Source organism: Stenella coeruleoalba, assembly GCF_951394435.1.
Source record: "Stenella coeruleoalba genome assembly, chromosome: 17".
Classification (NCBI taxonomy): domain Eukaryota; kingdom Metazoa; phylum Chordata; class Mammalia; order Artiodactyla; family Delphinidae; genus Stenella; species Stenella coeruleoalba.
Window position 1 is genome coordinate 543,927 of NC_137163.1, and position 27,325 is coordinate 571,251.

At 66.8% G+C, this 27,325-nt stretch overlaps 3 protein-coding genes across 7 annotated transcripts in view; 1 reads left to right on the top strand and 2 right to left on the bottom strand.

Annotated features, from left to right (window-relative positions):
* The window catches only part of BOP1 (BOP1 ribosomal biogenesis factor), a 21,156-nt gene extending 750 nt beyond the window's left edge, over positions 1-20,406 (top strand). The window contains exons 2-16 of one of the 3 annotated variants that reach the window (XM_079901478.1): positions 1,135-1,332; positions 7,283-7,363; positions 17,544-17,698; positions 17,797-17,914; positions 17,993-18,094; positions 18,165-18,377; positions 18,451-18,612; positions 18,701-18,781; positions 18,853-18,922; positions 19,001-19,133; positions 19,212-19,392; positions 19,465-19,753; positions 19,827-19,911; positions 19,988-20,095; positions 20,177-20,406. In XM_079901478.1, coding sequence (XP_079757604.1) covers positions 1,135-1,332; positions 7,283-7,363; positions 17,544-17,698; positions 17,797-17,914; positions 17,993-18,094; positions 18,165-18,377; positions 18,451-18,612; positions 18,701-18,781; positions 18,853-18,922; positions 19,001-19,133; positions 19,212-19,392; positions 19,465-19,753; positions 19,827-19,911; positions 19,988-20,095; positions 20,177-20,330 — 2,130 coding nt within the window. In that variant the 3' untranslated portion in view covers positions 20,331-20,406. Of the gene's footprint in view, positions 1-1,134; positions 1,333-7,282; positions 7,364-17,543; positions 17,699-17,796; positions 18,095-18,164; positions 18,378-18,450; positions 18,613-18,700; positions 18,782-18,852; positions 18,923-19,000; positions 19,134-19,211; positions 19,393-19,464; positions 19,754-19,826; positions 19,912-19,987; positions 20,096-20,176 lie in introns of all 3 variants that reach the window. The other 2 variants (XM_079901477.1, XM_079901479.1) reach the window with 2 other exon arrangements.
* On the bottom strand, positions 13,557-15,984 carry SCX (scleraxis bHLH transcription factor). The gene is made up of 2 exons (XM_079902077.1): positions 15,289-15,984; positions 13,557-14,367 (listed from the first exon to the last, which is right to left on the bottom strand). Exons 1-2 carry the CDS (start codon positions 15,859-15,861, stop codon positions 14,329-14,331), a joined length of 612 nt encoding a protein of 203 aa, XP_079758203.1. The 5' UTR covers positions 15,862-15,984; the 3' UTR covers positions 13,557-14,328.
* Positions 20,407-20,557: 151 nt separating the features above from the next.
* MROH1 (maestro heat like repeat family member 1) overlaps positions 20,558-27,325 on the bottom strand; it is a 67,457-nt gene continuing 60,689 nt past the window's right edge. For all 3 annotated transcript variants that reach the window (XM_079901476.1, XM_079901475.1, XM_079901474.1), the window contains 11 exons: positions 27,051-27,216; positions 26,248-26,444; positions 23,373-23,510; positions 22,914-23,028; positions 22,462-22,608; positions 22,085-22,273; positions 21,753-21,908; positions 21,536-21,670; positions 21,363-21,465; positions 21,223-21,288; positions 20,558-20,777 (listed from right to left, as the gene is read on the bottom strand). In XM_079901476.1, coding sequence (XP_079757602.1) covers positions 20,692-20,777; positions 21,223-21,288; positions 21,363-21,465; positions 21,536-21,670; positions 21,753-21,908; positions 22,085-22,273; positions 22,462-22,608; positions 22,914-23,028; positions 23,373-23,510; positions 26,248-26,444; positions 27,051-27,216 — 1,498 coding nt within the window. In that variant the 3' untranslated portion in view covers positions 20,558-20,691. The remainder of the gene's footprint in view (positions 20,778-21,222; positions 21,289-21,362; positions 21,466-21,535; positions 21,671-21,752; positions 21,909-22,084; positions 22,274-22,461; positions 22,609-22,913; positions 23,029-23,372; positions 23,511-26,247; positions 26,445-27,050; positions 27,217-27,325) is intronic.

The following is a 27,325-nucleotide window of genomic DNA, read 5'->3' on the forward strand; positions in this document are numbered from 1 at the left end:
ATACGTTACTAATACGTCGCATGCATTGTAAAAGAGGGTACGAGAATAGTAAGGCAGTGCCTTCTGCCCTGGATGCATCGTTTCAACTGGACTCATGGCCACTCCTGGTTTCCAGCTGGACCCCAGCTGGGTTGTGGGGTGTCATCAAATCTCGGTGGTAGAAAGCCGCCGAAGGCTTGTACAGTCGAGCCTCTCTGAGCCGGGACTCCACGTTGCTGGGTTGTCCGGCTGCCCGCTCACTTTGCGACAAGTCCTCCTGGCTCTGTACCCATCAGCAGCCATTTGTACTTGTGCCCAAATCATTTATGCCGTTTTCACTTGCTGTTTTAATTGTGTGGCTTACTAAGTGTTGGAGTAGTTAGTGTGTGTCAGAGTCGTTTCTGTGGAAGCTGAGTTGAGTGCTGCCAAGTAATTGGTGAGTGCAGGCTGTCCAATTAGGTGAGAGACTTCTTCACAATTGAAAAGCAGCGAATTCTCCGTTCAGATAAATGCTTGCTAAAAGTCTGCAAGTTCTTGTTGCAGTTCTAAAAGGTCCACACCGTGCACTGCGTCCTGTAGACTTAGGGATCGGGGAGTGTCTGGTCAGCAGAGCTCTGCTCGGGGGAAGCTCTGGTCCTACCCCTTGAGGGGGTGAATGGAAACACTTGCTTTTAAGTAAAGCTTGTGTAGTTTTTGTGTCTTTTCAACCAACCTTTACAATTTACTGATCAACTGTCGGTCCCAATCTGGTTGGATACAGAGTCTTCTGCTTCAGGTGGGAAAAGTCCCTCAGGTTGGGGTCCTCTGCTTGCCCCAGACCCCGCCCTAGTGTCCTCATAGCTCTGGGTCTCTTAAGTGCCAGGGTGGGGTGTGGAGGATAGGGGGCCGGTGTGGGGGATGTGATGGGAACTGAGCTCCTTGAAGAGTCCTTGCCTTGTGAGATGCTAGGAGTTGAATGTCTCTTCCGAGGGCACGCGGCCTGCTGTCGGCGGAGGTGGGTGGTGAGGGAGGCCTGGGTTGGGTGGGTGGTTTTGGTGGAGGTGGAGGCTGTGGCCTGAGGGCTGTGGCCTTGGAGGCCGGCCACACAGAGCTGTGGGTCAGCGCAGGGTGCCCGCTGCGTGGGCTGTGGGCTCGTTGACGCCATGCTCCTTTTAGCCTTCTCTCCTCGGTGCTCCTGGTCTCAGCCCTGGGCCTGGCAGCGATCCTGGCCTCTCCGACAGCGAGGAAAGTGTGTTCTCAGGCCTGGAGGATTCCGGCAGTGACGGTAGTGAGGCCGACACTGCGGCTGAGGAGGAGGATGGGGCCAGCAGCGATGAGCAGCACAGCGGGACGGAGAAGCCCTCCGGGCAGCAGGTGCGTAGGCAAGGAGCCTCCTGGTGGGCTCTCCCCCTGGATGACCATGGCCAGGAAAGTGCCTGGCAGGCATCGGGCTCTCTGGGGGCTCCCGGCAGTGCTTTCTCCCGTTCCTTGGGAACCCCAAGGCCCTCGTCCCTCCTCTGGTGCAGCGGGGCAGGGGAGGGGGTGGGTGTTGCTGGTGGGGGCTGGGTAGGACGCTTTCTTGGAGCTGAGGTGCTCTGAGCTCTAGGGCACCAGTTTTCAAGCATAGTCATGTGCTCTGTTCATAGGAACCCCCAGAATCTACCTGCCTGGGCCCCCACACCTACCCCGGTGATTCTGATGTCGCTTCTCCTGAGGCTCAGGCCGCTTTGCTAGACTCAGCTGTAGGCTGGGTTTCCTAGGGGCAAAGCCCAAGGTGGGATTTGTTTGCAGGGGACTGCCTGGGGGGAGCTGGTGGCCCCGCACTTGTGGGAGCGAGTGGAGCTCCATCCACCTGGCCTGGTCTCGGGGGCACAGGAGCCAGCTGGCCGCCGCGTGAGGCTTTGCTGTCCTGCCTGTTGCTGTGACGATGGGGAAAGGCAAACCCCACTCTTGTCTTAAGTGAGGAAAATGACAGAAAAGCTTAATTTAAGTAAAACACAACGCTGGTCGTTCAGAGCATCCTAGAAACGATCTTGTAACTGTTTATGCTTCGAATGGCCGTGGTGTCCTGGAGGTTAGGACCGTGATGGAAACCAAAAGCCACACTTACTTGATCTGTTTCCTAGGAAGACAAGATTTTAAATCCAATTTAAACTCTCCACCCATTCAAGCTTTAATTGTAGCGCTGGTGCACAAAGAGAAGATGGTCCACAGACTGCCTTGCCCGTGCTTTATGGGCTTATGGGCAGATTTTTCTCCTTTTTAACTTTTTTTTTAAGACTCGTTATTTATTTAGTTAGTTATTTTATTTTTGGCTGCATCGGGTTTTAGTTGCGGCACACAGGCTCTTTTGTTGCGGCTCACAGGCTTCTCTCTAGTGCCGTGCGGGTTTTCTCTCTCTAGTTGTGGCGTGTGGGCTCCAGAGCGCTGGGCTCTGTAGTTTGTAGCACGTGGGCTTAGTTGCCCCGCGGCACGTGGGAACTTAGTTCCCTGACCGGGGATCGAACCCGCGTCCCCTGCATTGGAAGGCGGATTCTTTACCACTGGACCACCAGGGAAGTCCCTTAACTTCTTAAATTTACAAAATATTCCCTCCTTGACAAAACGTTAAATCTTACATCAACACTATTCCGTAAAGGACGTTTCCATTCGCTGCCTTCACTCTCCTTGGTGAGCACAGTTCATGGTTAAATTATCTTCCTGGATCTTTTCCTCCTCTTTTAAAATTAAGGATCGGGGCTTCCCTGGTGGCGCAGTGGTTGAGAGTCCGCCTGCCAATGCAGGGGACGCGGGTTCGTGCCCCGGTCCGGGAAGATCCCACATGCCGCAGAGCGGCTGGGCCCGTGAGCCATGGCCGCTGAGCCTGCGTGTCCGGAGCCTGTGCTCCGCAACAGGAGAGGCCACAACAGTGAGAGGCCCGCGTACCGGAAAAAAAAAAAAAAAAAAAAAATTAAGGGTCCACACGCTTAAGTGTTTTCCTTTAAAATAGGATTTTTATCCTCTTTTATAAGCAAAATTTTAGGAATGATTTTTAAAAGTTAAAGTTATTTTTTAAATAACTTTTTTTAATAAAAATAATTTTTAGTTGAAATTCTCTAGGTGAGGTACTGCTGTACAGGCATCTCGAGGCTGACCACCTGTGCCCCGCGAGCCACTGGGCTTGTGCTGCTCCGCAGAGGTACCTGTGCTGCCGTCCTGGGTCTGCTGGCGGCCGGCTCAGCGGGTGCCGAGCTGCAGCTCAGCAGAGACTCCATGCCCACCCTCTCCAGAGGGTGGGGAGCCGTCCTCGCCCCTGGCCCTCGGCCCTCCGGGGTGCCCTCTGAGCCCTCTGTCTGAGGAAGTCAGCCCAGGCCACCTGGGTGGGGGCGTCCTCAGAGGGGGTGAGGCTGCCTGTGGCTCTGCGCCCTCCCCAGGCGTCCCCCACTGGCAGCCAGGCCCTCGGGCCCTCCCTTCCGTGCATCGTTGGGCCGGTGGTGCTCCCTCACCCCGCCTTGTCTCCCGCTAGTGCCGTGCTCCCCTCCCCGCGCGTGCGCAGGCTCTTAGCGCCCATCCGCATGCCCTGTGGGTCGTCCTGGAGCCCTGCCAGCTTCCCTGGAACCTGCTTGGCCTGGGCACTCACGTCTCTGGCTTCTTCCTGCTGTAGCTGAGGGGTGTTGGAGTATTTTCTTCTAAAGCGGGGACCTCAGTACTGGGTTGGAATTCGTCCAGGCCAAGAACGGGAACTGAAGAGGTGGGTGCTCTTGACTCCTGGTGGAAGTCCCCCCATCTCCCCTTTTCTTCCACCCGTTCCTCAGAAGCCATCCACCACTCCACCTGGTGTAGCTGGCGATTCTCCACGTCTCCTGTTCACGAACAGGCCAGTCAGTGCTTCCTGTGTGTTCTCCTGTCTCCCCCCGAGCCTGGCCGCACGAGACACCCAGGAGCGGCCCCCGTGACAGCCCTGTCATGCTCTGCATTGGGGCCCCCCGAGTCAGCCTGTTCCTCTCATCCTGCAGCTACGGCAGGGCTGCTAACCTGCAGAACCTTCCTACCACGCTGGGGAGTTCCGCTAGTTCAGGGCCCTCTCGAGGGTCTGCCGACCCACCTTCACCTGCCCCAGCCCGTGGGTTGTCCCCTGCGAGCAAGCTGGAGGGGAGCCCCGGGCCCCTCCCCCACTGGCCGCCCACACGCCTCCTGTTTCCACCCTCAGGTGGTGGCTCCTGCCGCCGGGCACCCCCAGTCACCCAGGGCCTCTTGCTTCCCTGTGTCCCCCTGGTAGCACTTGGTGGTGCTTTTGGGCGGGCTTTTCCGGTCCCATAGGTCTCGCGTTGCTGGGCCTCCTCTTGATTTCTCATCTTGAGTGGATTTAGGTGCTGACGGCCATTTCTTCATTTTTGTGCTTGTTTAGATCCGTTTTTTCTTCTGCTTGTCCTCTTTGGTTTGGTCCTTTCTCATTTGTGTGAGTTTTCCTGTATTTTGTTTTCTTATTCTTTTGTACAGAAGTTCCCATCTTCATTAGTTGAATCTGCTTGCCACGTTCAAGAATGTAACAGGGCTTCCCTGGTGGCACAGTGGTTGAGAGTCCGCCTGCCGATGCAGGGGACGCCCCGGTCCGGGAGGATCCCACATGCCGCAGAGCGGCTGGGCCCGTGAACCATGGCCTCTGAGCCTGCGCGTCCGGAGCCTGTGCTCCGCAACGGGAGAGGCCGCAACAGTGAGAGGCCCGCGTACCGCAAAAAAAAAAAAAAAAAAAAAAAAAAGGAATGTAACAGAAGACCTAGTAGCGATGCCTAATGTGCAACTAGCATCTCCCAGATAACTTAAGAGTCCTGCCTGTACTGTCTGTGCACTGAGCTTACTGCAAACCCTTGGGCAGGAGGAGCCCATCTGGGTCTCAGCTCAGCTCTGGGGAGTGGTGGGCAGGGCCCCTAGGAGACCAGTAGCAGCTGTGAGTCCCAGACCTGTGCACTGTGGGGTCTGGGCGTTGGCTCCTGGGGAGGGAGTGGGCCCCGTCAGTGGAGGCCACCTCAGGCAGGATGTGCCCGGGCCTGTCCCAGAGAGCCCCGGCCGTGGCCCAGCGTCAGACACTCTTATTTCTGGGGATCAGAGTTCAGGGCAGGTGGGGTGGTGTCGCATCTGGGGTGACATGATCAGTGGGTTTGGGAGATCCCACAGCCCCCCCCTCAGCTGTGAAGCACGTCAGCTTCTCCTGTACCCTCCCCAGGTTTCTAGTATGTTCTGCCCTCGGAGGGTGGTCACTCAGATCACATCCCGTGTTCTGGGCTTCACTCACACGTCTGGGTGGGGTGACCTGAGTGGCTGGCTGTCACTGGGCATCTCACCTCTGCCTGCTTGTCCCCCCTCTCGGGACTCAGGGTTCCAAGAGCAAGCAAGCCGTGCAGCAGCACCTGGCTGTGGAGCTGCCAGTCATGTTGCGAGGCTGCAGCGCCTCCCAGGAGAGGCCCGTCCTGCCTCCCTTGGTCCCCTGGTCTGGGACATTTGCCTACAGAACCCCACTTCCCTCTGGTCCTGCCCGTGGGCCCCCAGCCATCCACATGGACACGTTTGCGAGCCCGCAGCACGTGGCGTTGACCCCGTCTTGGGGTGGGCGCTGGCGGCTCTGGGCAGTCCCTCGCCACCTGGTGCCTGTGCCTGAGGATGTTGGGGGCCGGGGCTGGGCCGCTTGAGAAAGCGGAGAGAGGGCGGCGCTGTGCAAGTTCTCCCTTTTTTACGGTGGCCACTGCCCGGCTACGGTACCTCTAAACTTTGAAGGGGCGGGGTTTGTTAGGTCCTCCTGGTCCCAGGAGCTGGGCCACGCCCCGCATCACGGCAGCCCCCTGGTGGCCACCATCTGCCTTGCAGCGTCACCTCTGGAGGGAGGATGTGGCTTCAGAGCCCTGGTGCCGTGAGGGAGGGCCCTCCTTGCCGGGTGTCCAGCTCTTTTGCCCAGAAACTCAGAGCCCCGCTGCTGGGTGTCCCCTCCCCTTGCTGAGGTCCCGCCTGTGTCTGGTTCCGCAGGCATCACTGGGGCTGGCCAGGGCCCCGGGATGGTGGCCTGTCGTGCAGGTGGTGCTGGGCTTCTGGGGTCCGGTGCCTGGTGGGGGGCATCAGACTGGCTGGCAGTTGGCAGCCTTGGAGCACCGTGGCCTGCACTGCCGACCCTGCTGCGACCAGTGGCCTGTCAGCCACGGGCTGGCATCAGGGGGCTGTGGAGAGACTTGCAAGTGGCCCGGCCTGGGGTCCTGCCAGCCCAGGGCCTGGGGCAGGTGTGTCCGCTGGTTGCTGCTGTGGGTGAGGACGGCAGGAAAGCTTTGGGTCCCAGGCTGGCCCTCTGCGCCCCCCGCTTGCCCCCGCCCCCAGGCAGTGCTGACCCACTTTCAGGGCAGGGCTCCCGCAGCGCACAGCTCGGGGAGCAAGGGGTGGGAGAGACGTGGAAACCGAATCTCGCCTTTTCCTGGCCTGGAAAGAAAGTTACTCTCCCACCCTCCTTACACCGAGGGAAAAACAGGAGGGAGGGAGAGCTGCCTTGCGGGCCTTTGGCTCCTGCCCGGGCAGGGGGAGCGGGGCTCTGGGCGGGGCGCCCGTGCTTGGGGTGGGGGGGCCCCTGCTACACTTTACTGCCCCTGGAGTCGTGGGGGAGAGACGGGCTGTTCTCCCCATCAATCCCAGTTCCGGTGCACCAGGTCCCCCCGCCCCACAAGGGGAGAATCTGTTTTCCAGGTTGGGGTGTGCGTGAGCAGTGGCACCCACTCACTGGCCCGGTGGGCGGGGTCAGCCTGGGGCCGGGTCCTCCCAGCAGTCTGAGAGTGTGGGTGCCTCTCTGGGCCCTTGGCCGGCTGCGCTGCATGTGGCCTCCTCGGGGCAAGGGTCTTGCCCTAGGAGTGGGTCGGCTGTGGCCCCTCTGCTGGTGGCCAAGAGCGAGTACATGGCCTTCCCCTCGGTGGGACGGCTGCTGACAGGCCCGTCCCCTGAGCCCAGGCTGGCTCTGGGCTCGGCTGGGCCTTTGGGCCGGGAGCCCTGCAGCCGTTGTTCGCATTAAGGGGTGCGGGGGTGGCTAAGTGCTCCTTTGCCGGTGTCAGCCCCTCCCTGGGGTCCTCTCCCGGAGCTTGGACGTTATGATGGGTCCAGCCCTTGACAGAGGATGACCCTGGGTGGGACCCCCCTCCCTGAGAGGCCCACTTAGACCTGCGGTGGGACCAGGTTGGAGCCGCTTAGAGACTGTGGTGTAGGAACCTAGGCCTCAGCGTTGGCAGGAGGGGGCGGGCATCCTGGACCTGCGATCTGCCCCAGGCACAGGGCGTCAGTGTCCTGACATAACATAATTGCTCTCCCCTTCCCTTCCCAGGCCGGGACCCCTTCGCCGAGGACGGAGGTGGCGAGTGTGCGGCTTGAGGACGAGTACGTGGAGGACAGCTCTGACGAGGAGGTATGGCTGGGGCCGTGGCCTCCTCGCTCGCAGGGTGGGCTGCACTGCCTGGGCAGAGGTGGGTCAGGCCACAGCGAGGCCTGAGTGGGCGTCCTGGCCTGGGGCCCCAGTCCCCGTCTGGAAGAGCGATTCAGGGTCGGGTACACGTGACTGCAGGAGTGTGTGTCATCGCGGGGAGGGGAGGGCACTGGGCACCTCGCAGCCACCCCTGGGCCCTGGGGGTGGGCGGCGGGGCTGGCAGGCGGTGGGCGCCCCTATGCTCTGGGCGGGCACCGACAGGCCCGGGGAGGCTTCGCCGACACCAGCCGGCCTGGGCTGGGCCCCGGGGGTGAGGGTGCAGTGACAGGCCCCACGGGCACCTGCACTGGGCACTGAGGGCAGGAGACGGGCGGCCCCGGTTCTCTGCCCCTTTCCTCCCTGGCATCCTGGGGGCCTGGGCCGCAGGGGCCCTCAGTGAATCTGGTCGTCCTTCCCACGTTTACGCTCTCAAGGGGAAAGCTTGCTGCCAGGCTAGGGGTGCTCGGGCAGAGGCTGCTGTGGCTCAGCTGCCCGGAGCTGCCCGTGGGTTCTGGGGGACGCTGGGGCTGAGGAGCCTCCCAGGTAGACGTGGCCGTGCTGCTCGCCCAGCCGCCCCCTCCCTAATGTGTCCTGGCCGCCGGGCGGGGCTGCGGCCCCCGTGCCCACTGCCCTGGCGTGAGCCCTCCGAGTGTGTGCCTCCTCGGGCTGGGGGGCCTGCAGAGACGGCGGTCCCTGCCGCCCGGTGGCTCTTCCTGCCGCCTGCCAGGGGCTGTCCCGGCTGGGGAGACACGCGCGCCGCCCCCCCCCCCCCCCCCCCCCCCGCGCAGCTTCCACCCCCATCCTCTGCTCTCTTGGCAGCGGCTGCAGGAGCCTTGGCTGCGCGCCCGACCCGGTCTCTGTGCGCTCAGAGAACAGAGACAAAACAAAATAAATTGGTTTCCTGGCCGGAGCAGCGGGCGTGCTCGGTGAAGGGGGGCCGGTGCAGCGCGGCTCCCGGCCTGTCTCCCCCCCTCCCAGGGGCTCTGGCTGTCGGCAGCCACATCCTGTCGGCTACTTTTTTATATTCGGTATTTTGAGAAATCGATGATGATTGTAAATGGAGTGCAGAGGCCGGGGGAGGGGCTTCGGCCCGCCCGCGGGGAGGCGCTCCTCCTGGCTCGGGCTGTGCTGGAGCCGCCGGGGTGGGGGCTGCTTCCTCCGGCGATGACTATCCCATATGTCGCCTGAGTGACAGGGAGCCGTACTTCTGCCAGCACAGCCGGCTGTGGCTCGAGGGGGCGGCAGAGCTCGGCTTTCAGGGACCAGGCTGGCCTGACAGATGCTCTCCTCCCTGAGAAGTGCTGCCCCGGCCCCCCCGCCCCCCCCCCCCGACACACACACACTTGTCGCCGCGTCTCTGCCGTCTGTGCAAAGCAGGGTGGGCTTCAGGGAAGAGGCTTGAGAGGTGGGGTGGCGAGCAGTCCTCTCGGGAGCCCAAGGGGCAAGAGCACGCGAGGGGCGCGGGAGCCTCCCCCACCCCGGGGCTGTGCCCTGGGTGGTTGGCACTTGGGAGGGGCCACCGTCCACGAACACTTGGTCGCATTGTGTCGGGCAGCGCCTCCTCCACGCAGCATCCTTGGAGGTGGCCGGTGGTGCCAGGACTCCACTCAGGCCTTGGCCAGCCTCCGGCAGTGGTGTCCTGACAAGGCATGCTCCTGGGGGAGAACCTGCGGTGTGGCAGTGCCCAACCTCCCCCTCCCCAGTCCCTGTCCTGCCCACCCCTCAGGCCTGGGCTTGAGGCCCGGACTTTCTAGGCCCTCTGACCGCCGGCCTCTGCCGTGCATGGCTTTGGGGGACCCCGGTCCCAGGCACTGACGGGTGAGCAACGGTCCTCCTTCTCGGGAGACCTGGGTCCCGTTTCCGCACCTTGGCCTTCTCCGTACCTTCCCCCCAGCTCACATCCCAGGCAGCAACAGGGCTGCAGCCCCTGAACGTGCTGCCAGGCCACGCGTGGCGGGGGTCCTGGCCACCGTGAGTGGGGGGAGCCCCGCTCCCACAAGTCCACTGCACCCCTCCCCCACAGACGTGATCTCATCCAGCTGCCGCCCCGGGAGGAGGGGCGGGGGCGGGGGGCTGGGCGGCCTTCGCAGCAGCGGGGTTCCCCCACCCTGCCTCTGGCCTGGGAGAAGCTGAGGCCTTGGGCGGGTGGGGTGGGGGCGGGGCTGCGAGCCCCCGGGGTCCCGGCCCTGCAAGGGTGGGCGGGCGGCGGGCGCATCTGCGTCCGGGCTGCGGTCCTCCCAGCTCTCCCGCCAGGCGCCGCTAATGGCCTCCCGGCTACTGAGCGGCAGCCGCGTCCTCCGGGCCCCGCCCCCGGCCCCGGCCCCCGGCGCGGCCCTCGGCCCCCGGCGCTCGCTTGCTGCTGGCAGCGCAGCCGCGGCTCGGGTTTCGAGCTGTTGCGCAGAGCGTGCGTCTCGGCCTCGCGGGCCGCCGGCCTCCCTGGCGGGCCCCCGTCCCACGGCCAGGCTCCGACAGACCCTCGGGTCGCCCCGGCCGCCTGGCCTGGGAGGGGCCCGATGACACCGTGGCCTCACAGGTGGCCGTGGGGGGGCTGTGGGTGTGGCGACTGTGACCTCAGGGCGCCCCTGGCTGCCTTTGCCAGGCACCACCTCTCAGCCAGGCCCGCTGCGTTTGGGTGTGTGTGGGGTGCCCCCCGCCAGCGCCGCCCCCCCTGGGTCCACCTGTCACACTTGGGAGACAGGGTTCCCCCTGGGGAGGGCGGAGGGTGTTGGAGGATCGCAGCACCCTCCCTTTCACTGGGGCAGCTGGGTGGTAGAGGCCCTGGCCTGCCCTGTGCCCACTGGAGCCAGTTTCCTGGGCCTGGGGCGGGGCGGGGGTGGGGTGGGTGTCGCCCTAGGGCTGGAGGTGTGGCCGTGGACTGGGGCTGGCTGGGCAGGCTTGTGGGGGCAAGTTGTGTAGGAAAGGCGGTGAGCGGCCGGCTGCTGAGCAGGGCCAGCATGTGTCCCGGCCCAGGCCGTGGCTGCCTCGCTGAGGACAGGGCTCGGGGTGGGGGGCTGGCCGTGTGTGGGCGGGGGCTCGGGGCGAGTCCTCCCGAATGAGGTCTTAGAGGGGCTGGGGCTGGGATGTGTGAAGCAGCGTAGTGGGCCTTTGGCACTCAGCAAGGGGGTCCCAAGCCTATGCCCACCTCCAGCATTCCCAGGGGAGTTTCTGGGAGCCCTTGCCTGCAGGGAGCCGAGATTCGGGTGTCCCACGTGGGAATGCCCGCTGGACCCTGGCCAACCCCAGGAGGGGGAGGGGCAGGTGGGTGGGGGTCTTGGGTATCTGAGGACCGAAGAGCAGGGGCAACCTCGGTGCCCTCACCCCCTCCCCCATGGACCCCTTGGCGGGGGAGTGGACTTGCTTCTCTCTATCCCAGCGGCCGTGGAGGCACTGGTCAGGGGTCAAGGAGTGGCCTTGGAGGGGCCCTGTGCCCACACGACGTCCGACGGCTCGGGTGGGTCGGGCCAGCAGCACTTCTGTGAGGACGGCAACTGGGAGGGACAGTCTGACGGAGGAGGTTTGGGAAGGGGGTTCCGAGTGTCTCGCCCGCCCCACCCTGGCCTGGCTGGCTACAGCTGGTGGGCCCTGCTTCTGACCCCGACCCCTGCCGGGATCCCCTCAGCTGGCTTTGGTCTTTGGGGCAGGAAGAGGCCGAGTGGGACCTGGCTTTCTCCCCTTGGGCCCGTCGACCAGGACTCAGGACTCATCCTGCCAGCACCTTGTGTGGGTTCAGCTGCAGCAGGTGGCCTGGGGCACGTGGCCTGTCCTCCTCCCGCCATGGAGTGCGGGAGAGAGGAGGTGCAGGAAGGCGGGGGGCGGGGGGGGGCTCCGTGTCGGGGGAGCTGAGGGAACACTGCCGGCATTGTAATCGGAGAGGGGCAAGGGGAAGAGAGAGCCCGAGCGAGGGCGGCTGACCCCGCGCTCCCCGGGGACAGGTGGGAGAGGCGGAACGAGGAGAGAGTGAAGGATTCCAGAGGTGGGCCGGCTTCCTTTCTCTCAGACAGACACGGGAGGGAGGTGGGCAGCGGGCCAGCGCCGTACCTGCAGTTCCAATCTGCGGTCCTGACAGCTGCAGCCACTTTGGGGAGGGGGAGGGGAGGGGGGGGCTCTGCGAGAGCGGAAAAATCCCAGCCGACACATCAGCCGGTGGCCGCCCGTGTCCGGTGCAGCCTGGGGGGCGGGGGACCCCTGCCGCCCGAAGGCTCGTCCTTGGGGCATGGCGGCCCCCTGGGAGAGCGCAGGCTGGGGGCTGTCTGGGCCCTGGAGGGGTCGGCGGGCTCCCGCCCCCACGGGGTCACATGTGCTTCCTGGCAGCCCGCAGGTGCTGCGCAGGGTGGGGGCCGGCTGGCCTGCGGGCGCAGGCGGCCTGGCGATGGATCACGTGGTGCCGGCAGCAGCTCGTTCCCCGGGCTGGGGACAGGGAGCTGACAGCCTGGCCCTGATGGCCATCAGAGCGTTTCCAGGCCTGCTTGGCCCGCAGAGGCGGCTGCTGGCCCAGGGTGCGGGCTGGGCCCTCCTTTCGTGCCGCCTCTATGGGGCACTGGCACGCGGAGGCTCGGTGGAGGGGCGAGGCTGGCGTCCTGGGGAGGAAGTGGGGTTTGTGGTGGACGGGGGCCTGGCGGCTGCCGTGAGTAGCCAAGTGGACTCTCGTGGGGCTGCAGGGGCTCGGGCCGGCCCGCCACCCCCAGTCTGGTTTGAATTTCTGGAGCGGTGGAGGGTGACGGCGTGCCCCTCCCCGCCCCCTCCCCTCCCTCCCCTGCTGGCTGGCGGGCCAGGCTCTCAGCCTCTGCTGCTACCGGTGCAGCTCAGGGAGCGACCGGGCCCACTGCCCGGGCCCGAGGCTGGCCAAGCTGCAGCCGCTGTCGGAGTCACAGGCCCAGCAGCCGAGGGCCTGGCCCACGCGCCCCGTGCCAGGACCTGCCGGCCCCTGGGGACCGTCCCAACGGCCTGTCCTCTCCTACCGACTTGGCATCTCCGAGGCTCCCTCAGCCCCTTCTCCTCTCCTGCACCGGCTCCAAGGGTCCCTGACACCCATGCCCCTCCGGCCTCGCCCTGCCTGTCCCCCTCACCCCGCACTCTTCTCTCAGGCCTTTGTGCAGGGCATGCGGCCCCCTGCCCCCTGCCGCCCATCGTCTTCGGGAGGATTTGTGAGGGAGGGTGCACTCCCACCTAGCCCAGGTATGGAGAGGTGAGGCCGGTGGGTGAGCGGCAGGTGGGCCACAGACCGTCCCCACAGAACTGCACTGGTGCCCCGGGGAGCAGGGGAGGCAGGCCGGAGACCCTGGGGGGCGTCCCTGCTTGCCCGCGTGCCCCTCTGCGGGTCGCGTTCTCGCAGTGTCCTCAGTGCCCCGGGGCGGAAGGGGTGCCTTTCTCATCCCCCAGGCAGACCCCCACATTCCTCCTGGGTCCTGGCTCTCCAGGCAGGCGGGTGGGGGTGACCGAGCATGCCCTCTCCCCCCCTTTGGCTGGCCAGCTGTAAGCTCCTGCAGGATTAAGGAGAGGAAATTTGGGGTTGGGTTTCTCTCTGAGTGGAACCTGCCGTTGTGACTTTTTATCCTGTTATATTTCTATCAGATTGGACACAGCCCCCTTCTAGTCCTTAATGGCTCTGGCTTTGAGAATTTCCTCCAAAATTACACCATCGCTTCCTGCTTCTCGGTTCCCTGGAGCCCGTCTGTTCAGAGGAGGGGGTGGCTCTAGCCCTGCCCTGTTGCGGTGCCCACGTGGGCCTGGCACCTGCCCTCTCCCGGGGTCCCTGAGCCTGCGCTGAGGGCTTGCAGGGCCCAGGGCTGGCACCTGGCGCTCATGGCCATTCCCCGCCCGCTGGCCGGAAGTCAGGCTGCTGGCCAGCCTGGGGGTGCTGGGGTGGCCTGTACAGAGCCGCCCCCACCTCTCTTCTCTGCTGTGCCCGTGGAGCTCGCGCCACTAGTCTATAATTGTCACCTGCACGATTTTAGTGGTCCACCAGCTGTGCACAGCTCTGGGGAGAAGCCTGGATTGCCCTCCTCATGGGCAGGTGGGGCCTTTGGGGGAGTTGGGTGGGTGGGTGGGTGGTGGGCAGCCAGGGGTCCTCCCGGTGTGAGCAGTGCTGCCGGGGCCAATTGCAGGGCTGGGGGCAGGGGTGGGCCCCAGGGGTACACACAGGCAGCTGCCACCTGGTCCATGCCCTCAGGCCTGGGGACTCACTCTGCCAGACAGTGCCCCTCGCTTACCCTCCCCCACAGGCCCCCTTCGTGGGGCTCCGTGGGCAGAGGCTGAGGTGCCGAGGCCCTGAAGAGCGACCAGTGAGTTGCATGCCGCAAGCACTGAGGACCCTTCAGGGCACTGGGACACCAGGCAGGCTCTTGGAACGGGGGTGGGGCGAGACTGCTCCCGGGCCTGGGCTGCCTGTGTCCTGCTCGGTCCCTCGCCCTCCTCTCCCTTCACAGGTCTCCTTCGGACCCCACGCTGTAGTTCCCTGGTCGGGGGTGCTGGGCGCGCCGGCCCTGAGCCCGGGAAAGTGGGGGACCTTCCCCGAGAACTGGGTACCTTGGCCCATGGAGCCCTGAGGGGTGGGAGGGTGGGCTCGGGCTCCGGCTCAGGGTGGATTCTCGATTGCTGGAGAGGACAGTGTGCGTCCGTGTTTAGAAGATAATTGTTTTGCTTTTAATTATACAAAGTTTCCAGACTTTATATTATCGTATCAAAGATGCCAGCACATAGCGACCAGAAGAAAACCAGGTTGGGAGCCAGCACGGAAAGTTCCAGTGGGGCTGGGCAAGTGCTGGGCCAGCTCTGAGTCCCACCGCCTGTCTGTCCATCGGCCCCGCTCACAGCTGGGGCAGGGCTGGCCTGGGGGGTGCCCTCAGGGAGGCCTGTGCCCGAGTCAGGTCCATGGGGGCTCTCCGTGGATGGCCCAGCAGTGTCCGCCTCTAACTCCGAATCGCCGTCTTTCTGTCTCGGTCCTTGCTCTGCAGAGGGGAGGGCAGTGTCAGGGCCCGCGCAGAGACCAGTGCCAGCCTGCACCTCCGGGCTTCCCCACTGGGTGCTGTCTCGGGTGGTGGGGTGCTGAAAGCACCCCCCTTCCACGCTCAGCCCAGCTTCCCCAAGCGGCTTGGGGAGGAGAGTACGCTGCTGCACAGCCGAAATTGTAAAATTAAATTTCCCAGATGTTCAGGCCCCAGGAGCTCGCGCGTGCCGTCTGGAGAGGAAGTGGGGATTGGGGAGAGCCGCGCCGTATTTTCTCCTTGCCTGCTCACCCTGCTTTTCCAGTGCCACCAAGCACAGCAGAAGCCGTAAATCACGGCCAGCCAGCGTCTCCCGCAGCGGGGCCTCTCCCCCAGCCCCCAGTCTCCTGCCCGCTCCTGCCAGCGGGTCCCACAGCTGCACTGGTGTCCGAGTGGGCAGCCCCAGGGGCAGGGGCCAGGGGAGGGCAGGCAGGTGCCCGATAAGCCTTAGGCCAGTGGCAGAGCAAGTGGATCCCACTGCCCCTGAGTCTCTTTCCCCCGGGGGCAGGGTGGGTGGCCAGAGTTGCTTGATCCAACCCTGGTTCGGTCCCCTAGCTTCCAAGTTGGTGTCGGCCCTGCCACAGTCTCCTCCCCCATCTGGCCCTGGGTGCCCTTGTCTGGTCCCCGTGGGAGCCTGTGTCCAGAGGACTCGTGGGGAGAACGTCCAGGGAAGGCCCGGCCCCGCCTGCTCCAGCTGCGCCCCCCCCCCCCCCGCCCCGGGCACGGGGTTGCGCGTGGGTTAACAGGTGCTGCTGGGGAGCTCTGCCTGCCTCTGGCCCCGCCCTCTCTGCCAGGCAGGTGTGGGTTGCACGGGTGGTTTGGAGGTGGGGGGCGCCCCATCCTCCTCGCCTCCCTTTCTGGGGACGACCCGCGGCCAACACTCACCAACTTTCTTTGGTTGCTGAGGCAGAAGGTGCAGATCTGTTTGGGCTGGGCGTTCTCGCCGTCGCGGGCGGGGGGCGGGGGCGGCGGGGGTGGAGGGCTGCCAGAGCGCGCCGCGTGGAAGAAGGCGGGCCCCGAGTGGCAGGGTTGCCCGTCGCCGCAGGCCTCACCCACCAGCAACACGTTGCCCAGGTGCGAGATGTAGCTGGAGGCCAGGCGCAGGGTCTCGATCTTGGAGAGCTTGCGGTCGGCCGGCTCGGTGGGGATGAGCGTGCGCAGCGCCGTGAAGGCCGTGTTCACGCTGTTCGTCCGGTCCCGCTCGCGCGCGTTCGCCGTGTGCCGCTGTCGGGGCTCGCGGCCCGGCCGCCCCCCAGGCCCCGGGCCGCCGCCCCCCGCCCGCCGGCCCCCGGCCCGTCTTCGGGCGCCCTGGAGGCCACAGCGCGCCGCGTGCACGCGGCAGGGCTTCTCGTCGGAGCCCGAACTCTCGCTGCCGCGGTCCTCGTCCTCCGACAGCGGGCTCACCTCGGGGTACAGGTAGCGGCCGGGCGGTGCCGAGCGCAGCATCGCGAAGGACATGGGGCCGGCGGCCGCCGTCAGCTCCGCGGCGCGCTGTGCATGCCGCTGCCGCCGCCGCCGCCCAGGCCAGGGGGGCGCGGGGTCTCAGGGCTCCCGCGGTGGCGGCTGCGGCGCCGCGCGCACGTGTGCGTCCCGGGCTGGAGCAGGGCCGCGGGCCGGGCCTTTATAGCCGAGGCGGCCCCTCCCCCGCGCCGGCCCGCCCTCCTCCCCGCCTCCCAGCCCCTGGAGGCCGCTTGGAGCAGGGGCCCTCTGTCCCTCTGCCTTCTCGCGCCACGGTGAAGGGGCCTGGAGCATCTTGCTGTCTTTGGGGGATGCGGGGAAAGTGGGAGCCCCCTTCTGGGTGGTACCGGGCCTGTGCCGCCTCCTCTCCTCCCTCTTTGCGGGGGGGCAGGAGGGTCAAGCAGGACCCATGACCCGGGCCTTCTTCCTTGGCATGACCAAGTTAACCCAGCTGCCCTGGCCCCAGCGCCTAGCCACACCCTGTCTGTCTCTCCCTCCCATGTACACTTGGGCCTTCTGTGCCCGGAGGAGGGGGCAGAGAACAGCTTTGAGGGGCTGGAGTTCAGCCCCAGCTCCCTTGGCCGCCCCCTCTCAGGTTTGTGCCTGGGGTCGCCTGATGACACAGCCTGTGTCTCCTGCACCTGCCCCCTCCTGGCATCAACCTCCAGGTCTGGCCCAGGCTGTGTGTGCCCCCTTTACCGGGTCCTGCCTGCGCTCCTGCTCTGGAGAAACCCCCACCAGCACCCCGTTCCCCTGCTGAGTGCTCCCGTGGGCCTTTTCTCTGGGCCACCGACCCCCCCACCCCCAGTCTGTCCAATTCAGGGATGGCTGTGTAGACTTGGGGGTCACAGGAGAAGGAAGGGCATTCCTAGCAACGGCAGGGACACGCGGGGGCACACCTGGAGGATGGGCAAGCGGGGAGAACTGAAGTCGGCAGGTTGGGGGCTGGGGGCAGGTGCAGAGGGGCAGCTCCCAGAGGGTCCTGTCCTGCTGTAAGGGGGAGGGGTTCCCAGGCTCCCGGCCGTGCTGTCTCGTTGGGGCCACTCCTCCCGGGGCTACTGTTGCAGGAAGCGGCCGCCTGGGCAGCAGTCTCTGTGCTGGGTGGAGGGAGGGTGGCGGCTGGCAGGGGCCTCGACCAGGAATGTGTGTCCAGGAATGTGGCTGCTCTGCCCGCTGAGGGTGGGGTGGGGGGCAGGGCTGGGGGCTGGGGAGTCCCTGAACGCCTGCAGGTCACAGTGCGGCGGCTTCGGCGTCCCTTTGTGGTGGGTGGGTGGGGTCTTCCCCGAGTCCCTGCCCGTGGCTACCCGGTTTTGCCTAAGGCCCCCCGCCAGGGGAGGGAGCCCACGGGCGATGAGGTCACCCTTGCCTGTGGCTGCCCGGAGCCCTGGCCAAGGAATCCAGGGGGAGGCTCCGGCGTTGGCGCTACTTCAGTGGAAAATGTGAAGGTACAGCTCCGGCGCCTCTGAGGGCCAGGGGGTGGTGGGGGACAGTGCCGGCTGCCCTGCCACGTCACACCCCAGGGAGAGGGCACAAGCCAGGGTGCCCGGGTGCTGCCCCTGGCTAGCCTTGAAGCCCGTTCCTTTGCCCTCACCTTTCCCCCTCGTCTGTATCTTTTGGGGGGCTTGGAGGGACGGGTGGGCACAGTGGGTGTCCAGTGCCGATATGCTGGCCTCCTGCCCCAGGACATCCGGAACACGGTGGGCAACGTGCCCTTGGAGTGGTACGATGACTTCCCCCACGTGGGCTACGACCTGGACGGCAGGCGCATCTATAAGCCCCTGCGCACCCCTGACGAGCTGGACCAGTTTCTGGACAAGATGGACAACCCTGACTACTGGTGCGGGCATGGGGCGGAGACTGTGGGGTGGGACAGGGCCGGTGGGCTGGGGCGGCGCGGGCTGGGGCAGGGCCTCGGCGCTGACGGGCAGCCCCTAGGCGTACGGTGCGGGACCGGATGACGGGGCACAGCGTGCAGCTGACAGATGAACAGGTGGCCCTGGTGCGGCGACTGCAGAGGGGCCAGTTTGGGGATGTGAGCTTCAACCCGTACGAGGTAAGGGGCAGCCGCTGTCCCCAGGGTCTGGGGGCACCTGCGGGGCCCGGGCCCACACCCCTCTGTTCGTCCCCGCAGCCGGCTGTGGACTTCTTCAGTGGGGACCTCATGATACACCCGGTGACCAACCGGCCTGCTGACAAGCGCAGCTTTATCCCGTCCCTGGTGGAGAAGGAGAAGGTGGGTGTGGCCCCATCCTCCGGCCCGCCCCCGGCCACCTGCCCCCGCCCTGACCCTGCCACCTCTGCAGGTCTCCCGCATGGTGCACGCCATTAAGATGGGCTGGATCCAGCCTCGCCGTCCTCGGGACTCCACCCCCAGCTTCTACGACCTGTGGGCCCAAGAGGACCCCGACGCGGTGCTGGGCCGCCACAAAATGCACGTGCCGGCACCCAAGCTGGCCCTGCCGGGCCACGCGGAGTCCTACAACCCACCTCCCGAGTACCTGCCCAGCGAGGAGGAGGTGAGCCCGGTGCAGGCTGGGGTCTGCCTGCCCCCGCCCGCCCCGCGCTCCGGGCTCACTCCTGCCTTTACAGCGCATGGCCTGGGAGCAGCGGGAGCCCGAGGAGAGGAGGCTCAACTTCCTGCCGCGCCGCTTCCCGAGCCTGCGGGCTGTGCCTGCGTACGGCCGCTTCATCCAGGAGCGCTTCGAGCGCTGCCTTGACCTCTACCTGTGCCCACGGCAGCGCAAGATGAGGGTGTGCGGTGGGGGGTGGGGGGCGGGGCTCCCGGGCGGGGGCGGGAAGTGGGGGTGGACACAGCTGACCCCACGTGCTCCTCTCCCAGGTGAACGTGGACCCTGAGGACCTCATCCCCAGACTGCCCCGGCCACGCGACCTGCAGCCTTTCCCCACGTGCCAGGCCCTGGTGAGCAGACAGGGCGGGGCGGCTGGCAGCACAGTTCCGGGGCTCCGCCCCTCACCGCCCCTTCTCTGCAGGTCTACAGGGGCCACGGCGACCTCGTCCGCTGCCTCAGTGTCTCCCCGGGTGGCCAGTGGCTGGCATCAGGTGGGCCTCGGGCGGGGCAGCCCTGCCATGGGGGCTGGGCTGGGGGCCGGGTGCTGAGAGCCCATCCGCTGTGCTCAGGCTCAGACGATGGCTCGGTGCGGCTCTGGGAGGTGGCCTCCGCCCGCTGCGTGAGGACCGTGCCCGTGGGGGGCGTGGTGAAGAGCGTCGCCTGGAACCCCCGCCCGACCGTCTGCCTGGTGGCCGTGGCAGTGTGAGTATGAGGCCGGGGGTGCCCGCGCCGGCGGTGGTGGTCCTGTGCCCGGGGGCCTTCACTGGGCTCTGGCCGCAGGGAGGACGCGGTCCTGCTGCTGAACCCGGCCCTGGGGGACCGGCTGGTGGTGGGCAGCACGGACCAGCTGCTGAGCGCCTTCACCCCGCCCGCGGAGCCTGCTGCGCAGCCCGCCCACTGGCTGGAAGCCTCGGAGGAGGAGCGCCGGGTCGGCCTGCGGCTGCGCATCTGCCATGGCAAGGTGCGGGGGCTGTGGGGGAGGGGGAGGCGGGGGCGGGGCGGGGCGCGGCTGAGCCCACCTCCCTTCCCGCAGCCAGTGACGCAGGCGACGTGGCACGGCCGTGGGGACTACATGGCCGTGGTGCTGGCCACCCCGGGCCGCAGCCAGGTGCTGATCCACCAGCTGAGCCGGCGCCGCAGCCAGAGCCCTTTCCGCCGCGGCCACGGCCAGGTGCAGCGCGTGGCCTTCCACCCCGTGCGGCCTTTCCTGCTCGTGGCTTCTCAGCGCAGCGTCCGCCTCTACCACCTGCTGCGCCAGGAGCTCACCAAGAAGCTGACGCCCAACTGCAAGTGGGTGTCCAGCCTGGCAGTGCACCCGGCAGGTGAGGGGGCGCCCTGGTTGGTGGGGGGCAGGTGAGGGGGCCACCAGGTCCCTACCACCGCGTCTCCCCCCAGGCGACAACGTCATCTGTGGCAGCTATGACAGCAAGCTGGTGTGGTTTGACCTGGACCTGTCCACCAGGCCGTACAGGGTGCTGAGGTGAGGCGCTGGCGGGTGACAGGCTGCTCCCTACTCACCCCCCCCCACACCCCCCTCAACCTGGTCCCCCCCTCAGGCACCACAAGAAGGCCCTCCGGGCCGTGGCCTTCCACCCCCGGTACCCGCTCTTTGCATCTGGCTCCGACGACGGCAGTGTCATCGTCTGCCACGGGATGGTGTACAAGTGAGTGCTGGTGCCTGCCCGCCTGCCCGCACCCCAGGGGGACTGTGCCGCCCACGTCCTGAGCCTCTCCCTTCCCCACAGCGACCTGCTGCAGAACCCGCTGCTGGTGCCGGTGAAGGTGCTGAAGGGGCACAGCCTGACCAAAGACCTGGGGGTGCTGGACGTGGCCTTCCACCCCACCCAGCCGTGGGTCTTCTCCGCCGGGGCTGATGGCACCCTCCGCCTCTTCACCTAGGTGGCCCTGCTTCCCGGGCGGGGCAGGTGGGGCTGGGCTGTGTGTGTGCTCGGACACTCAATAGAGGCGTTTCTCCCGCTGGCGTGACCTTCTCTGAGTCAGGATGCCTAACGGGGGAGGGGGCCTGCTGACCTGCCCAGAAGGAGAGGCCACGTCACTGCGGCACCTGCTGAGCAGCAAATGGCTTTATTGGGGAGGGGGGGGACAGCGACGTGCCCACCCTCGTGGCCCCGGCCCTCCCTTGCTGTGTGGGCCTGGGGGCTCCCCTCGGGCAGGGGGCCCCTTAGGGCCCCATCTCGGAGGTTCGGTTCAGGCCGGCAAGGCCGGTATTGCGTGTAGGGGCAGCGCTGCCACGGGAGCCTCAGGCGAACTTCACCAGGCGGCCCAGAGTCTCCGCAGCTTTCACGCGCACCGCGGGGGCCGGGTCCTTGAGCAGGAGCTGGAGTGCTGGGGGACAGGGAGCCGCTGCTGGGGGCTCCTCTGCGGCCCTCTGAGAACTGACCGTCCGAGCCCGCGGTCCCGCCCACACCCCGCTAGCAGCTGCGGCTAAGGCTGAGCCCCCCTTTCTTGGCGCGCTGAGCCTGGGGGCCAGGACCCCCGAGGCTCACACCCCACCCTGTGCGTGGGGGCCGCCCGCCCACCGCCCTCCTAAGACAGGCCTCTGCCGGGAGGGCTCAGGAGCCAACGGAAAGATAGTTTTTCCTTTTTTAGTGTTTTTTAAGCTCTTTTGGAACAGTCAAGAAGTTTCCGTGAATTACTAGAGACGATGAGGTCACCAGTGACAGGGAAAAAATCCTTGAAATCCAGGAAAATCACTTAGTCCCCCCTGGTGCCCACAGGGTCAGCGCGGCCCAGCGCGCCGTGGGGGGCGGGGCCCAGGGCTGGGGCTCACCCGCCAGGAGCTGTTCCAGGTCCACCTGCGGCCGGCGCTCAGCCTCCACGTGCAGTGCCAGGAACCCTGCGGGGCGGGGGTGGGGCCGGGGTCAGGGCCCGCGCCGTGGGGAGCGGGAGGGGGGCCCAGGGCAGCCTCACCTGTGAGCATGGGGGCCGCGGCGCGGATGTCCTCCCAGCTGCTCTTGAAGTAGAACAGGCTGGTGCTCAGCAGGCGGCCCAGCAGGTCGGGGAAGTGGTGCATCTGCAGGAGGCCCTCAGTCAGGCCCCGCCCCCGCCCTGCCGCCCCGCCCCCACCCCGCCCCGCCCCTCACCAGGTGCTTGCAGGTGGTGTTGAGGAACTCTCCGAAGTGCAGGCCCCGGCCCTCCTGCAGGTGCTTCTGGAAGATGGCTGCCAGCTCCTCACACTCCAGGTTGGGGCCGCACATGCGCAAGGCGAACCTGCAGGCCTGCAGGGCACAGGTCGAGCCCTGAGTCCCTGAGTCCCTGAGTGAGTCCGGCCCGGCCTGCCCATGCCCTCTGGCTACTCACAGCAGCCACTGGGGGCTGGGGGTCCTGCAGGTGCAGCAGCAGGGGCGCGAGCCCGCCAACAAGCTGCTCCAGGAAGACGTCCTCGCAGTCCCCCTGGCAGGCTTTGTTGAGGTGCCCGAAGAGGCGGATGGACGCAGAACGGAACTCCACCTTTTCCTGGGGCGGGGTGGTGGGCGGCAGGTGTCACCCTATGGGGCCCTCCCCAGAGCTGCCCATCCGTCGACCCCGGGGCCCGGCCCTGAGCGTGCGGTGGTGACACGGCTTGCGGGGCCCGGAGAGGAAGGGGCAGGAGCCAGGCTGGCGTGGCCAGGGGCGGGGCTGGCGGGGCCTACACTGTCGAAGAAGGGCCGGATGCGGATGGCAACGTGCAGCAGCACCGAGCGCAGGTCCCAGGCCTCCACCAGGTCCAGCAGCCTCGCGAGGCCCACCATGGCCTCCAGGGCCACCAGGCTGTGCGGGTCATCCCCGTCGTCCAGCCCACCGATCATGGCCGTCAGGAGTTGGGGGCCATGGGCCCGTACCTGGGGACGCCACACATACCCGTGTGCCCAGGTCATGCTGTGGAGCGGCCCAGCGCCCCACCCTCCCGGTGCCATCTCCGCGCCCACGCCCAGCGCCCGCCCCGTGCCCACCTGGGTCTCCTCACTGGCTGCAGCTCTGCCGTCTCCCTCCCGGGGACGGGGCCCCAGAGGGCTGGCCAGCCCCTCACCTTATCCGGGGAGCCCGAGGCAACGTTGGCCAGGCCCCGGAGCACCAGTCTCCGCACGCGGGCGCACGTGTCCTTCTGCCGCGCCAGCAGGTTGTCCAGCAGGGACTCCAGGAGCATCAGGTCGTTCACCGTGTTGCTGCTAAGCAGCTGGGGGCAGAGGTGCTCTGACCGCCCTCGCCCCACTAACCCCAGGCTCGCCCCGCCCCCTCCCCACCACTGCACTGGGCAGCCCTCCCAGCCGCAGGTCACTTTGAGGAGGGGACGTGGCGAAGGCCAGCTGAGGCCTGTATGCCAAGCCTGAGCTCCTGGCCTCCCCGGAACTCCTGACCCAGCCCCACCCTGGCCCCTGCTGCCATGGCCTGGGGCAGGTTTTCCAGGGGGAGGCCTGAGCCTGCCTGTCGGGGAGGGGTCCCCGCTGCCTCTATTCGTGATCTAGAGCACGTGGCTCCTACCTCGGCCAGGAAGGCTGTGGAGCTGACCCTCTGCATCTCGTACACGCTGCTCTGTGTGGCGAAGAGCGCCTTCATCATCAGGGGCAGCCGGGGGCCCGCGAACTTGGCCATGGCGCTGGGAAGGAGGCTACACTGGGCAGGGCTGGGGCCTCAGGCCTCCCCCGAGCGCGTCCCACTCCCATGTGGGCCTGGGGGCACTTCCGCCTCCCAGCCTGCACTGTCTGCGCCCTCCAGCCCGTGAGCCCCCCGCCCGCTGCCGGGCCCTGCACGTGCTCCGCCTCCAGACACGCCCCTCCCCGCCCGCCGGGCCGAGACCACAGCTGCCCCCACGCGCCTGCTCCTCATGCTGGGCCCCCTCCCAGGCGCCACTGGGGGCCCCCGGGTGGCACCTGAACAGCACCTGGCTTGTTAGAGCCCAGCCAGCACCAGAACCCGGGTGCGCGGGCCGCGCCTGCTCACCTGGCCAGCCGGGTGACCCCCTCCTCGTGCCCAGCCGAGGTCCTGAGCAGCTGCCAGCCCCCCTCCAGTTCCATGCGCTGCACCACGTCATCGTTGCCGCCTCGGAGAAGCACGGCCTGCAGCGCATCCACTGCGGAGCTGCGGAGACACGGGTGCGGCTGGCAGGGCTCCCAGCTCAGGCACACACCTGTCCTGCTGGCAGACATGCCCCGGGGCTACCCAGCCTGCTCCCTACCAGCAGGATCCTGTGGGGCGCAGGCTCTGGGCTCTCCCCTCCCCCTCATCTGGGCACCACTGTGGACCCTCTGGTCTCAGGCAGACTGCTCCTGTCTCCCCAACCCCCATGAGGGGCAGCTGGGGGCTCTGCAGGTAGTGTCCCCAAGGCCCCTGGAGCAGTTAAGGCTCTCGGGTTAATTTTAGGGTAACAATCAGCTGTCTTCACCTGCCTTAAAGACCTTCATTTAATTTAAAAAAAAAAAAAAGGTGAAAAGAAAATAGAGAAAACCCTTCATAAAAATGAATTCAAGAGGCAGACCAGAGCCTGACTCCTGCCTGGGCCAGGCAGCCCCGTCTGCCACGCCCCGCTGGCCCTCTCTCTCGTAGGAGGGGCCCAAGGAGGCAGAAACCAGCTGGAATTGCGCGTCCGCCCCCCTCATTTGATGAACCCTTCCCCAGCTCAGGCAGAGGGTGCAGGGCTGCCAGTGAGCAGGCAGCAGGGGCAGGACCCCAGACAGCACTGGGGACAGCAGTGCTGGCCCAACATGGACCTGGCAGAGACTCACACCACGACCTGCGGCCCGGAGAGACAGCACGTCAGGGTCCCCATGGCCTCACAGGGAGGGCCTCAGGGCCGCGCCCCCAGCCCCGCGCTGGCCCCCTCTCTCCTGACATCGACCACCTCCCGTGTCAGGGCCCGTGTGGGCCCTCAGACGTGAGCGCATCAACGTAGGCGCCGTCCCCGGGGCTCCTGGCCCAAGGGCACGTGCCCACCCCAGGGCAGTGCGCTGGACCGTCCTCGGGGCGGTCAGGCGTCAGCTGCACGGGGTCTTCCTGTGACCTCGACGGCTCAGCCGCTGGGGTGCAGGGGCAGCCAGGGGCCTAGGCGCTTGGAGCGTGAGGGCCAGGCCTCGCCAGCTGCGCAGCACAGGCCTCACATCTGGGGAGGGGCGGGGGTGGCTGTGGGGGCATCTGACGCGCTTTTGGAGGCCCCGTGACTGGTCCTGGCCCAGGGGTCCCGGCAGCCCAGGAAGCAGATGCTGGTAGACTCCCCCAAGCCCGCCGTATGCACACAACCCCCTGCCCCCACCTGGGCCCAGCTCCAGCCTCATGGTCGTCCCGGGGTGGAATGAGGGCTGTGGGGGTGCCCCTGGTGGGGGCGGGGAGGGATCTGGTGTCCACCGACAGCTGGACAGTCTCCCCGGCTGTGCGTCCACAGACTATACCCAGCTGGGTTCCCACCCCAGGGAAGATACTGGAAGGTGGCTCCCACTGTCCCAGGAGCTCTGCAATCCCAGCAAAGGCCCAGACACGGGGAGGGGGGGGGGCCCTGGATGTGGGGCGCCCACACCGACTGCAGGCACAGAAAACCATTCCAGCCACGCGGTCACCGGGCAGATGCCCACGGTGCCTGCCAAGGAGTCCCGCACGGTGTGGGCAGGGCCGGGCCACAGCTAGGGCCCAGCAGCTCTGCCCCTGGCTCCACACCCTGCTCCAGGCCTCAAGGCCCAGAAGAGGTGCCCCTGGCTCCAGCGAACGGGCAGTGGTGAGGGGCAGGTCTGGCCGAGGAGCAGGTTGACGATTCAGAGGAGGTTCCTCCCCTGCCTGTTCACCCTACTGCCCAGATTTGCCGGGGGTGTGGCGTTTGCAAGGGTCTGACTTGCTGACGAATGGCCTCCATCAGAGCCAAGGCCTGTGCCTGGCACTGCACGCATCCTGGCTCAGGCCCCCCCAGAACCCCTCTTTGGGCCATGGGGCTGTAGGCCCCACAGCTCAGACCACGGTGCTGGAGCCGGTGTGCTAGGCCCGGGGTTGCTTGGGCCGTGTCTGCTGGGCCGTTCACATTTCCACCCGGTCTGCACAGTCAGTCCAGGCCTCCTGACACACAGCCTTCGCTGGAGTGGACGCGTTAGTTCTGTGGTGGGGCAGCCCCGCAGTGGGGCGGGGAGAGCTGACTCTGTCCCTCGTGTGTCCCCAGCCAGACACTGGGGAAGGGTGGGGAGGCGGCCAGGCTGACAGTCACTCAGGCTCCGGTGGCCCCGGGGCGTCAGCTTCCTCTGCTCATCCTGTGGCCCCAGACAGCTGTTTGGAGCCCCGAAGAGCCACCAGGGGGACCAGGAATGTCCCCAGGAGCTGAAACAGCTCCACCCTGCCGTCCCCAGGCTCCTGCCCCAGGACCCAGGACCCAGGGCCCCAAACCCCAACGAGAGGCAAGGGGAAGGTGCCTGCACAGGCCAGTGGCACCAGGGGCCTGGCTCTGAGCCAACCCGGCATCACCCGTGTGGCAGCTGGGCCCTCCCCAACAGGGCTGGGGGCCGGGGCCAACCCAGGTGAGAGGCCGCTCTGGGGAGACAGGGAGGCTGCTGCCGAGTTTCTGTCCGAAGATGGGGGGCCCCAGTCAAGTGTAGGAAGAGCCAGAATTTGGAGCTGAAGACTGAGGTCGCAAACACAGAGCGGGCTCGCGCAGACCCTGCTGTGCCCAAGCGTTCCTCGCACTCCGCCCTCCCAAAGAAGGCGCAGCTCACGACCCATCTGATGTCCCCAGGAAGCCCCGCCCCGACTGTCCCCATCCCTCCTGCAGCCCAGGGAAGCTGCACCCCCAGCAGGGACAGCAGCCCACAGACGAGGGTGCCAGGGGCGGAAGGCGGGGCCCGCTTACCTGCAGGGTTCGAGGCTCCGCGAGGCCAGGCCTGAGCTGGCGCTCTTCCTCTCCTTGGCCTGCAGGTTCCTGGGCAGCTGGACACCCACGGTGCAGCTGACCCGCAGCAGCAGCGCCGCAAACAGCTGGGGGTAGAGCTCCAGCACCGCCGGCCCAGACGCCGGGGCAGACGCAACCTCGTACAGTGCACAGGTGGCCTGGGGACGGTGCCACCTCAGCCTCAGTCCTCCCCGCCCCAGGCCAGGTCTAATGAGGCCGGCCACAGCGAAGGCTGGACCCTGCACCCCAGGACCCAAGCTAGCCTGAAGCCCCACTTCCTTAGCAGGTACCCCGTGTCCCCAGAAGTCTTGGGCCCTGGGAGCAGCAGGAGGCGCCTGAGGGGCGGCCGGTGGGCGGGACGAGGAGCTCAGCCCTGGGGCAGGAGGCGGGCCCAGGGCAGTGTGGCCGCGGGGGGGACGGGCTCCCAGCATCTGCTCTCGGTGCTTCAGCAGGAGGGGGAGGAAACTCTCACAGCTGCTGTACTGTGGACACGCTGCCAAGCTGGGTTTATTCTTTTTCCACAGGGTGAAACAGAGGGCGCTCCCTCGGGGACCGACACCTGCGGGGCCTTTACGAGCCTGGGCTCCAAGCTCGCCTGCTCCGGTGCCCCAGTCAGCCGCCAGGTGCCTGCAGGGTGCCACCCAGGCCCACCCCCCCAGGGGCCCTCCCACAGCGGCCACACGGCCCCGTACCAGCCTCCTGGACCGGCAGCGGGGAGGGGGGAGGGGGGAGGGGCCAGGCGTGCCGCCCCAGAGCTCACTCACCGCAAGGGGCGGCAGGGTGGCCACGCGGTCGGGTGCGCTGCTCAGCAGGAAGGCCCGGCTCTCCTTGAACGGCACGTCCCCGCTCATCTTCTCCAGGAGCAGCCCCAGGACCTGTGTGGCGAGGCCGGGCTCCACGGCCAGCGCCCTCCACAGGGTGCAGGTGTGGCTGGAGCGGGGCAGGAGGACGGTCACCCCGAGGCCACTGCCGGCCCCTGTCGTGCCCAGCAGCCTCAGCTCCAGCCAGACCACGAGCGGCACCCTGACCTCAGACCCGA

Excerpts from the sequence above, each read along its gene's own strand:
- SCX (XM_079902077.1), bottom strand. The coding sequence starts at position 15,861 with ATGTCCTTCGCGATGCTGCGCTCGGCACCGCCCGGCCGCTACCTGTAC. Across the intron at positions 14,368-15,288 it reads TCAGCAACCAAAGAAAGTTG|AGCAAGGACCGAGACAGAAA; the intron begins GTGAGTGTTGGC and ends TCCCCTCTGCAG.